Source organism: Alnus glutinosa, chromosome 1 (genome assembly GCF_958979055.1).
Source record: "Alnus glutinosa chromosome 1, dhAlnGlut1.1, whole genome shotgun sequence".
In the NCBI taxonomy this organism is placed as follows: domain Eukaryota; kingdom Viridiplantae; phylum Streptophyta; class Magnoliopsida; order Fagales; family Betulaceae; genus Alnus; species Alnus glutinosa.
In genome coordinates, this window is record NC_084886.1 from 10812213 (window position 1) to 10824661 (window position 12449).

Sequence of the window (12449 nt, forward strand, 5' to 3'; positions counted from 1 at the left end):
GCCTGGTCCCCACACCACATATCATGTGTGTTAGGTCTTAGGAATGGGCCTTATCCGTGTGACAAAACTAGTCCCTTTGTTACTTTTCATATCACAAGGTTTTGGTATGGAAAAAGTTTTGTTTAGAGGGTTCTAGTTGATTCCGTCATGAAACCATCAAGAGGCCATCATGACGAAGTGTATGTGAGAAGACCTTGGTGCTCACTGCAAGGTTCTGTCATGAAGCCATCATGACGAAGTTGATTCAAAAGGCCTTTGAATTCTCTATGAGGTTTCGACATGAAGCCGTCATTACGAAGTCAGTTTGAAAATGACTTTGGAGAATTTTGTCAGGAAGCCTACATGAACCCATCATGACGACAACTGCAAACAGTTACATGTCGAGCTATGAGCTGTGGACATTCAAATTCCGTCAATGACGGAAATATTCCATCATGACGGCACCTGGATTTTCAAATGTTAAAATCCCACCTTTTACTCATTTTTACTGATCTCTTTTTCTAGCTCTCAAGAGAGAAGAACGTCTCTAACCTTTGGTGAAAAGTTTTCAGCCTTCCATCAACCTAGAGACACTCTAGAAGTCTTTTCCCTTCACCAATTTTTAACCCCAAGTGAGGTGTTACCATGAAGCTTGAAACTTTCTACCACTTGGGAAGTTTTGTTTCAAACCACACCTTATACTACCTTCATCTACCAAGAAGTCTATCGATGGGTCAGTGAGGAGATGCACAACAAGAAGATTGTCGAGCTAGGAGGCAAGCAGTGAACTTGTTGGTCTTACAGAATCTAGAACATGCAAGGGGTTTGTAAGTGTTTCTATTGTCTGTAATCTGGATTTTCTTGCTATAGTGGTTTCCCGAGTTTGGTTGTCCCGGATTGGTTTTTACCCTTGATGTGTTCGTGGGGTTTCTACTTGATAACCAAAAATTTTGTGTTGTGGATGTGTTAATGTTGTTTACGATTGTGTCGTCCTAATATTGTGCATTGTGGTTATTTTCTCTATACTCCTTGTTTAACTCGTATTTAGGGGTAGAACTCGATCCTTAAGTTCTTTCAATGTCAAAACCTAATATTATACCCATCTTCTCCCACCTCAAATTTGATAAATCTAAAGAAATCCAACCCCCCCCCCCCCCCCCCCCCCCCGGCTCTTAATGTTTTTCCACACCCCAACCTTGAAGGGCCAAAAAACCTCATTGGAGCACCACCCTCTCCACATGCTATCATATTTAGGATTATGCAAATCAGCTGCTTACTGCTCATTGGTCATCACTACACCACCACCACCAATCGGTAGGCAACAAAGATCTTCTCCACCAACGTCGGTTCAATCGGTAGGCGGAATAGAAACCGTGAAGTCGATTTTCGAAACCGACCGGAACCATCACTGCCAATCAAAGCCTTCCGGCTTCTAGCGAAGGACTATAGACATTCCACGGCCACACATTTGCCAATGAAGACTTACATACTGAGAGTTTAACCCAACCACAATAAAAGGCTTGTGTACTGACAATGAAGACTTAGGTTATGACATGGCGAGTGTTTGACCCAACCACCAAAAAATTCTCCTACTTTCTTTTGCTTTAAATTAATTGACCAAACTAAGAATTAGACTATAAGTTCTAGTTTCCTGCAATCTTTTTGCTGCCTTTGACTATCACACTGCCCAAGAGCCAACTATCACGCTGACTTTAACTCTTCCTAATGCCAGCTATCCCGCACTTATGTTCTCCCATTCCAAGAATTAATCTCAACCCATCCACTACTTTTAATCTCCATCGTCCACTCTATTAAAGTGTCCCACATCGCTAAGATTTTCTTCACCTAGGCACTTTATAAGCCATGGTGTCTCTTCATCTCTAAAGGCGTTTTTTGAGAGTGAGTAAGGCTCATAGACTTTTACATGGTATCAAAGCTACAGGTTTCTTGCGATGATGAGTCTTTCTCACCTGCTGTTGTCCAGGTGTTTGGCCATTAGTGGCCAAACATGAGGAGGCGTGTTAATGTGTCCAACATCGCTAAGATTTCCTTCACCTGAACACTTTATAAGACATGGTGTCCCCTCCTCTTTAAATGCGTCTTTTGAGAGTGAATAAGGCTCATGAACTTTTACACACTCCTCACACAACCCTAACGTTAATCTTCCACTTTCTTCTAAAGTGTTTCATTTTCTTCTACACTGTTTCCATTTTTTTATGAATAATAATAATTTCATTAAAAAAACGAAAATTTCTCGTACACGAAGAGTATACAAGTGAACCAAGAGAGCTAATGTTCTAGTTGCTACTACAATCTAGAAAACAAATAAGATCTACCAAATCCTTGAAGGAAAGTTAGGAATATGAACAATAGCTCAATCCAGAAGAGATCTCAGGAATGAGGATTTAAGAAGAAGCACATTGGTCTCGCTATGCTCAAAGAGCCGACAATTCATTTCTCTCCAAATGCTCCACATTAAGAGAACGGGAATAACTTTCTAGATAGCTTCTCTAGGATGTTCATGCCCAAGAAATTTCCAACAATAGAAAAGTTGAAGAATGTAACCAGGCATGGCCCAAGAGACCCCAAAGCTTTAAGAACTAAGTGTCAAATGTCAACAGCATACTTACAATGCATAGCTCTCGAGTGCTACCACTTGTTGAATTGACAGCTTCTGTGAAGAATGCTATTAAGCAATCCCCTCCACAAGGGATTTCTTTCGGAGGGGTTTTCTCAACTCATGTTTGACAGGGCAAGTTTCGCCTAAAGTGTCGGTCATGTCGCTGAAAACCCTAGTTGCCAAGGAAGATGAGGTGATTAGGGCTCCCCCTCTTTTGGATCGTTGCGTTTCGTTGATAAGGGTGAGGACCTAAGAATAAACAGCCTAATCGAGTCTCAGAAGTGGCCGGTAGACTTTGGTTAGTCTGGAGAGGTTGTTGTGCGGGATCAGGGCGTTGAAGTCTGGGATGGGGTGGATGGTGCATCACCTTCCCCTTTGGGTGTTTATCCACCCGATATGCATTTGGATTGGGCGGAGGATTGTGAAGAGGATGAGGCTCAGCTTTTGGAGATCTTGGATGCCAACGTTAGCAAAGACGAGTTTCTTCAGGAGTCTATGGTTGCCCGCCAAAAGACTAAAGAAAATGCTAGTGGAGATTTTACGGATGCCATTGAAGAAGACCTTTTTCGGATTGTTAAGCTTGGGCGTCTTAAGATCAAAGGAAGGCGGGAGTTGTTGAATCTAAACAGCTTTATTAACTACGGCGATGCAAGCGTGTCTTCTAGGCGAGGGAAAGGCAAGGCTCACGAGTTGTAAGGTGTATTCTTCTTGTGAGCTATGGGTTTGAGGGTCATAGGGTTGAGGGTTAATTCGGGTCTTTTTGGGTTTCTTCTTATGGGCTATTTTTTTTAGGGTTGTTTGCTACTGTGTATACTTCCTGTATACGTAGGGGCGTCTTACGCTTTTTTTATAAAATTTATTACTTATCCAAAAAAAATGAAGGAGAAGATGATTGATAGTTTCCTCATACTTCTTACAGAGGCAACACCGATTAATAAGTTGAAACCCCCGCCTTCTAAGTTTGTCCACCATGAGGGTTCTACCCAAAACCGTAGCCCATAAGAAGAAAGCAATGCAAGGAGGGGCCTTCACCTTCCAAATCCTTTTCCAGGGAATGAACTATGCTCACCTGAATGTAACATAGTATAGTAGCTATTCACTGCAAAACCATGGCGTGTCGAAGGAGTCCAAAACATGCTATCTATTACTCCCAAATAGGGAATTCACAGAGTATACAAGAGTAAGACAAGAATCTAGAGATTCAATTTCCCAATCATGAACATCTTGAATGAAGCTAATATTCCAAAGCGTGTGCGGACTGGAGCGATCCATGTAATCTAACACCAAAGCCTCCTTGTTACATGCTAAGGAAAAGAATTCAGGGAAAGAACACTTTAGAGCACTATCACTGCACAAAATATTGTGTCAGAAGCGAATGCAAAGGCCATCCCCAACCTCACAGGAAACAAAATTGGAAAAAGATCCCCAATTTTTCCAAACATACCTCTAGAGACTCACCCCATAAGTACCTCGTGCTTCCTTTGAGCACCACTCCCCTCTTTGGATTCCGTACTTCGAAACAATCACCTGCCTCCATAAATAATCTTGTCCATACCCCAACCTCCAAAGCCATTTACCGAGCAAGGCTTTGTTATCTAGGCTTAGGAAAGGCAAGGCAAGGCTCACATGATGTAGGGTGGTGAGCTTTGGTGGGTTTTGTGGGTTGTCTTGCGGGTCCTTGGTTTTTTCCTTGCATTTTTGTTTGGGTTCCTATGCAAGTTGTTTTTGGGTGCTCTTTATTGGGTTCTAGGATTTAGGTTGTGGGTTTTGTTGGGTTGTTGTGGGTTAGTTTTGATTGTTCCTGTATATACTTCCTGTGTACTTAGAGGCACTTTACGCTTCTTTTTTTCCTTAATAAAATTTTGTTTCTTATCAAAAAAAAATAAAAAAAAGATTTTTGAAACCTAGCCCTCCTCTCGCAATTTTTGAGGAGTGAACAGTCTTCCAATTTACCAAATGTAACTTGTTGTCCCCACCTAGGCCATCCCACATAATGTCCCTCTGAAAACGCTCAAGTATTCTAGCTATGTCAGCTAGTAAAGGGAAGAGAGATAAAGAATAAGTAAGAATACTTGAAAGCGTACTCTTGATGAGAGTAAGACGCTCTCCCTTGGACAAGTAAATCTTCTTCCAACTCGTCAACCTTTTTACCATTTTCTCAACCACCCCATCCCAAATGGCTTTAATTTGAAGGGAGCACCCAAATGAAGACCCAAGTAACGCAACGGAAAAGAAGAGATCTTACAACAGAGAATATTTCCGTTTCCATTTTTACAGACCACCTAAGACCAAAACTACTCATGATACAGATGAAGCTTGATTTCCTTATATCTCCTAGATTCACTGCGTGAATTACATTCACGAAGAATCTTTACAGAGAGAGAGAGAGAACTCAGCGTTGTGGGTGGCAGTGCTGGCACGTCAACGTCCACCCTCGCATGGTGGCCGTGGGCCACCTTCTTTGGCCTAGGAGAGTGTCTGATGGGGACATCAGACACAAGCCACCGATCACGAATGTGTATGGACGTCGACGCCGGACAATGGCGGACCTATATGGTGGCTAGGGGAGGCCCTGGCCCCCCCAACCCCCATAAATTTTCTCAAAAAATAAAATAAACAATTCTAAAAAAAATAAAATAAAATAAAATTTTACCCTTAATTTTGTTTAATTTTTTAGTTTTGCCCTCCCCTAAATTTTTTTTCTTTCAATTTGGCCCTCCCATATTTGCGAGGCTGGGTCTGCCACTGACGCCGGAGGACGGCCTAACCTAGGACCTTGTGGTTGGGTGACTGAGCGCCACGGCTATTATCATGGGCTAGTTATGTTATTTTTATGATTTTGGGTTTTGTGTTGTTTTAGTCGGCTGTTAGCCCAGGAACTACTAAGGTTAGAGTCGGGATTTAACCCTTAGTCTATTTAAACATATTTTTCTATTGTATTAGCAGCTTCTGATGAATAATATTATTGACATGGTTTTGTCATCTTCTCCCCTCTTATTTTTTGTCTCTGTTCTCCCCTCTCTCGAGCTTCTTCTTCTCTTGCTCTGGCTTCTTTTCTCCTCTTTCTCCGCTTCTCCCTCTCTTCCTAGTCTCTTTCTTCAAGCTTTCTTCTCAAAATATTTTGTCCTACATCAACTGTGGTATCAAAGGGTGATGTCGAGTGTGAAGGTGATGCTTCGGGGCAAGTGGAGGATGGGATCTTCAGGAAACTTCTCAAGATCTTTGGTGATTGGCTGGATTGAGTGTGCGGGTGTACAACGAGCTTGGGCAGGATCTCTTCTTTTGGGCTGAAATGGAAACTGGGCAGTATGGGTTTGAGCCGGGTCTACAAGTGTGTTTTTTCTGTGCTTAGAGGGGCCCGTTTACAAACTGGATCCGGGAGGATGGGCCACATGCCCAACATCAAGAAGGCCAGAAAGTTGGGTTTTGTTCCGGATTATGGATCCAACGCATTCTCAGCGGGTTTGGGTTCTGAACATTCGGGTCAGGGTGTGATCCAAACTCACAGCATCATCGAAACACAGTAAAAAAAAATCCCAACACATAACCCTACGACCCTACCCCAACCCCAAAAACACCACCGTTCACCCAAAAAAAAAAGGGAACCCAAACAGAAGAAGTCCACCTCATTAGCGTACAGCCACCGCACAACGTTCCATAATTGACAATCTTGAAAAATAAAATGTTATGGAACCCTAATCCATGAGACATAAATGTAAAACCTTATTAAATTGAATTTCATCAAAAATAGCCGTGCACCAATAGGTGGAAGAGTGATACAGTGCACAAAACAATACTCTCGAGAAGAGAAAATAACTAGTTTCACAAGCAAAGGCTAAATGTGCAACAACGTAAAATTTTGTTATGTAAACGCCGAGTACCTATAAACTCACTTCATATAGAAAGTTTATTTCTCTGTAATTAAAAGTGCACTACTTTGTGAAACTTTTTATGTCAATGAATGAACATAGTTACTCAAGTTCCTAGATATTATTTTTGGTTACACATGCAACACCTTTTTATTAAAAAGTAGGAATAGAAGATCACATACCCCAAGCTTTGAACTCGTACTCCGAGCTTTTCCTTGTCTGCAACTGATCGCTTTGTAGCAATGAAATCCAAAAACTCTTCAGCCCCAATAGCTTTATCCTTTTTTTTTTTACCAATAGCTTTATCCTTCCTACTTTTTTTACTATAAGTCTTACAGACGAACTTCCAAAGGAAAGAAATTATCTCTTCAGTAGTTATTTTGAAGACTTCAGTAACATCTGATTTCACAGAGAAATAATGCAAGACAAGTGGATGTCTTAACAAAGGTCCCAATTCCAGCTCTTCAAACTGCTCTACACCCTCATTCTTGCAGATTGCCACTTCCAAATCATACAATGAAGTAATTTTTTGGACCCCAATAAAGCAATGGATAAATGCATCTATCTAAATAACAAAAAAAAAAAAAAGTATTAAAAACCAAAAATATTTATGTATGTTCAATACATACAAAATAAAAAAAGGAATATCTTACCCTCCACCTGCTTGCGAAGAAAATGGGGAAAGTGGATTGCTTGTAAGTTTTCTCTTGATTCTTTTCCTTTCTTTTTGGGTTTCAAATGGACTCTAAAATTCAACTTATCCAGACAGACCAACAAATAATGTAGTCCTGGACCTCCCCCGAAACTCAAAACCAAATGAATTTCACAGTATTTATGATCTCTCATATCTTTGCTTCTTTTACCATATGAATAGAATCCATCCATTTCTTTAGGTAGAGTGACAAATAGCCTGCAATATATGGCTTCATTCTCTATATGCATGCAAAGATTCGTCTTTTTTTTTTCTTCATCTAATGCGAAGAAAGCTGTTTCAAATTCCCCACATATGACCTCTGTCTCTTGGGACAGCGATACATGATATGACACCATCCACATACAGGTTTTCTGATATTACCCCTCTCTTCTTTCTGTACGTATGTATGTAAAAATCCATTCACTTTTTTTAGGTAAGGGGAAGAAACCTAATATAGCCTCTCTCTCTCTCTCTCTCTCTCTCTCTCTCTCTCAAGACAGCCATGTGTTTGTTTGATTTCTTCATACAAAATTTTAGCAAGCAGGATAAGCTTTGCCAACATTTAAATGCTAAGAAAACCAAAAGCTTTGAAGCAAAAAATCTGCAACATTAAGTTTTATCTTCGCTATTGATTCACAGCTAAGGCCAATTTTTGAAGTCCCCCCCTCCCCCAATCCTTCAAGCAAGGTGAAAATCCGGGCTCCGCCCCATATAGACTTCATTGTTTATGTTGTATTTGTTTTCTCAAAAGCTGAAAAACTCGGACCAACTACGCCAAAGAATCACATTACCCTCGACCGAGTGAACAATTCACTCTCACAAATTCTTACTAACAAAATTCCAACTTCAAAAAATTAAAAATAAATAATTTTTTTTAAAAAAAAAATCAGATTCGTTATCCAAAGCTAGCTCAGTAATTAGTAGATTACCTAATAGCATTCACAGCCGCTTCCTTTTAATTTTTCTTAAATTTAGGGACAAAACTACTTTTTATTTCTCTATTCAAATATAATTCATAACAGCTTATTTTATCGATCCTTATACCAATTAAATATTCTTTCTTTATAAAATGCAATTTTCCTTCCTACCATCACCTTCTTTTTTAAATCGGCAAAGAGAGGAAAGATAAATACCTTACGTGAACATTGGGTACCACGGTAGCAAACCAATGTTTAGGAACTTATAGGGAAGATGCAGCAAGTGGTTTTTTTGTGAATTTTTCAGATTTTCTCTATATTTAAGGAATGAATGAAAGCAGTTTTAAGGTAACTGTTGTAAATGCTCTAAGGCGTTCAGTCCCTCCAATGCAATTAAAAAAACAAAACAAAAAGTCCAACCTTCAATCACTTGCCACTATTCCTCCACTTTCTCAGCAACCAAACAGCGCACTTATTCCAAAAAAAAATAAAATAAAATAAAAATAATAAAAAGAAGCACAAATGCGGCTCCCACATTACCTTCCCTTCCGTGAACATAAGGCGGCGAAGATTCGGAACCTCCTGCATCGCAAACCCAAGAGAGCTCCACGAATCAACCTTGAGCGTCAACATCGCATCCTGAGACACTTTCCACGCCGTCACGCACTCTCCTGCCGCGATAATTTCGCGGCGGGCCTTCTCGACGGCTCGGTTCACCTTCTCCAGAAGCTCTCTCTTGTTCTGCGAGGTGCTCGGGCCTGGTACCGTCGAGTTTTGGATAGAGAAGTTAGAATTTTTCTGCTGCGAATCCCGGCGGTGGCGGCGGTGGCCTCCGGGGTGGAAGCCAGATGGCTGTCCGTACATTGCGGAAAAGAGTGGAGAGAGAAAAAAATACTTGTGTTGGAAGGCATCTAAGTAGAAAGTAGTAACGCTCGTTCGATGCTTTATATTATTTTTTCTGTGCGAAGGGCCTTGTGCTTTGCTTTATTCTTCCCGATCATTGCGTATAAAAAGCATCAGGGGACTCATTTCAGAGCCAAAAGCGAGCGAGAGAGAGAGGTTTTGAAATCGAGAAATGCTAGTGTTCCCACCCATATCCCACTCCCATCCCACCACTCCCTAAGTGCAAAATTCTAAAAATGAATTTATTAAATAAAAAATTAAAATCACTTAGGATTGGCGGGATGAGAGTGGGATAGGGGTGGAAACTCTAGCATTTCCCTTTGAAATCAGGGGCAAAATTGGAATAATTCGTGGTCGACCGTTGCAGGAACATCAAAAGAAGCTGCATCACGTGGGGCCGGAGAAAAAGTGGACAACAGCCCTCTGCGGTGGGACCCAAGTGCACTACTGTGGAGTGTAAAGAAGCTTATCAAACAAGGCCGACTGTACGGAGAATCAAAAAGAAAACATCACTGTCAGCTTTTGTTCCCATTGATGTTGCTCAATGGGTAAGTAAGATGTCTTTGTCAGTTAAGACTTGTTTATAATGGTCTTAAACGAGCTTAAAAAATAATTTTAGTGTGTCAAACAAAAAACTGAATTGTTAGGTAAAAAAATACTGAAAAAAAAAAAAAAATTACTTATTTGACATTTTTCTCTAAAATCACTTTTGAAAAATACTTAAAAAAAAATAACTCACTTTTTTTTTTTATGAACATTAGTAGCTAGAATTTGAGTACGTGTCTTGCTTCAACTCTAGAAAGACTACCACAAATAGCATTGCGTCTCAACCAAATTTTATAATTTTATATTGTGTGGATTAAAATGTAGGACTTGAACCTTTTCTTTACGTGGAATGCTATAATTAAATTGTATTTTTATTTTACAATAATCTTATAATATTGATATAATAATATGTGTATTGCTTCGACTCTAGAAGGACTTGGCTCTATTGATTACATACAACATTGCGTCTCAACCAAATTTTATAATGTTATATTGTGGATTCGAATGTAAGACTTTGACCTTTTCTTTATGTGTGACACTATAATTAAATTATATTTTTATCTTATAATAATTTTACAATGTTGATAGAATAGTTTAACTAATTTTAAAATCAGTCATTGTTAAAAAAAATTATAAAAAATAAAAAAAATAAAAAAAAAATTAGTCAAGGCTATTACATTAGTCATTAGCGTTGTAAAATATATATGAGATAAAATGTGGAATATTAATATAACGTTACTCTTTCTTTCTATCAAAAAGACACTTGAAGCACTGGACCAAACCCTCTGACATATCTCTCCACAGTAAATGCAATAGCATAGATATAATTTGACAGCTCCAGCACTCAAATTAAGTTTGGTAGCAAGTTATATCCCATCTTAGCCGTAACTAGTAAAATCTAGTAGGATGGAAAGTAATATCCAAAGTAAGTTGTGAACTTAAATGGCCCTTTGGAAAAATGAGATTTCCTTGTGATTTATTGGCAACTAAAGATATTGGTTGCAAATGTGGGCTTGGTTTGGTAATCCAATCTAATACCCACAAAAACTATTTCTTAGTAGTCTAGATGAGTTGCCTTGGTTCAATGAGCAATCCAATCGTAAATTTGTTAGTGTCAAAGAAAATTTCCACCCTTCAAAATATTCTTCAAAGTACTAATATAACATATGAGATGGTACCTTCTTACTCAGTGGTCAAGTGATTATCTTAGATAAATAAAAAATGAGACAGGCCAAAATGTAAATGACATTGAACTTTTCTCTTAAATCAGCTAACCCAAAAACACAAATGATTGCAAAGGGGTTGAGGGTAGCCGGTAACAACCACTTAGGACACACGTTTATAGCTATGGGCTATATCAATACACCACAAAACTACTATGGATTTCATATTGTCAAAATTATTGATTTATATATTTCGTGTACGGCCAAAAACAATTTTTTTCTTTTTTTAACACTATACAATCAAAATGACCACCCTAATTCATAACTCAACCATATAGAAAAAAGACTTCAGGCTGGTGTGGAGGTAGGAAACCCCTCACCAAAACCCTAACCCCCCTTCCCCTTCCCCGATTCCTTTCCCCCTCCTCCTCCCTTTCTCCCTCCGTTTTCCCGATTCCTTTCTCCCACCCCCCTTTCCTCTCCAGTCCCCACGGACTCGTTCTGTTGGTGGTTATCGTCCTCATAGTCCTTTTGGACTATGACGGTTTAGGTTTCTTATTGTTTTTTTAGTTTGTTTTGGCAGGTGAACCCACTAGAGAAGGTGTCAGAGAGGAGTGGTCGTCCCGTGCGTGCCGACGGCGGAGATCTTGGCTGAGTTTTCACACGCTTGGAGGTTAGATCTGCGTTTTTCTGTCGTCTTCTATTGGACACGCGCCCTCCAGGCTTGTTCGCCGTCGCTTTCTGGTGCTGCTACCGCTTTCCACGGCCGTTTTTAATCCCGGTGGTCGACGCATGGTTATCACGCGTTTGGTTGGTTTCTGGTCTGTGTGGCGCGTGATGACCACGAACCGTTTGTTTTGGCCGTGTGTGGTGGAGATCAGAGGCTTTTGGTGAACGACCGATGTTTGAGGGTCTTCTTGCAGTGGCGCGTGGGCCCCACGCTCCGCCTTCGGTGGCGATCCTCCTGGATGGCAGTTTCTGTTTTTGGTTTTTTCCTGTTTCTGTTTGGTTGTGTAGGCAGTTTGTTTTGTGCTTATTAATTTAGTCGGTGCTTTTAGTCCAAAATGTGTGACCGATTCCATGTACAAGTATAGATTTATGTTACTGCATAGGCATCGTTTTGGTTGGCTAAGTTTCATTTGTAGCATTCTGTCTGTAATAGTCTGAGTTTGTTGGCTCAGGTTGGGTATACACCTTTATGGTAGTGGCTTATGTACACCTTTTAAGTGGATCTTGTGTACACCTTATGGTAGCTTGTTATGTACCATTCTATTGATTAATAAAAATTAATTTTTTCTTCAAAAAAAAATAAAAAAAATAAAAAATCAACCATATAGATAAGTATCTATATAAAAAAATAATAATAAATAAATAAAATAAAACAAAAACAAAAACAAAAACCCATATAGATAAGTTTTTTTCTGAAAATTGTTATTGGGGTTTATTTGGTTAATAAACCAAAATTGAAACTGCAGCCTTAAGCTTCATTTATTTTACTCCCTTTGTTTGGGAGGAGGGGGGGACGGGGGAGGGAGTTCCTGTAACTAAAATGACATTAGATAATTAAATGCCAAACGTTTTTGGAAAAGCACGATGTCATTTCGAGTCAGAAGCCACAATATTGTTACGTTTATTTAAAATTAGTTGACAATGTTACCAACAATCCGACCTTAGCTCAGTTGGTAGAGCGGAGGACTGTAGTCGGGTCATTGCTCACAGCTAATCCTTAGGTCGCTGGTTCGAATCCGGCAGGTCGGA

General features: G+C 39.7%; 1 protein-coding gene and 1 non-coding gene across 4 annotated transcripts in view; one reads left to right on the forward strand and one right to left on the reverse strand.

Moving 5' to 3' along the window:
* LOC133872069 (protein NO VEIN-like) overlaps positions 1–9104 on the reverse strand; it is an 84689-nt gene extending 75585 nt beyond the window's left edge. For all 3 annotated transcript variants that reach the window (XM_062309597.1, XM_062309590.1, XM_062309582.1), the window contains exons 1-2: positions 8620–9104; positions 6651–7033 (exon numbers count right to left, since the gene is read on the reverse strand). In XM_062309597.1, coding sequence (XP_062165581.1) covers positions 6651–7033; positions 8620–8943 — 707 coding nt within the window. In that variant the 5' untranslated portion in view covers positions 8944–9104. The remainder of the gene's footprint in view (positions 1–6650; positions 7034–8619) is intronic.
* Positions 9105–12355: 3251 nt separating this feature from the next.
* TRNAY-GUA (transfer RNA tyrosine (anticodon GUA)) lies at positions 12356–12449 on the forward strand. Its single transcript has 2 exons — positions 12356–12392; positions 12414–12449. It is a non-coding gene; the product is annotated as a tRNA-Tyr (tRNA).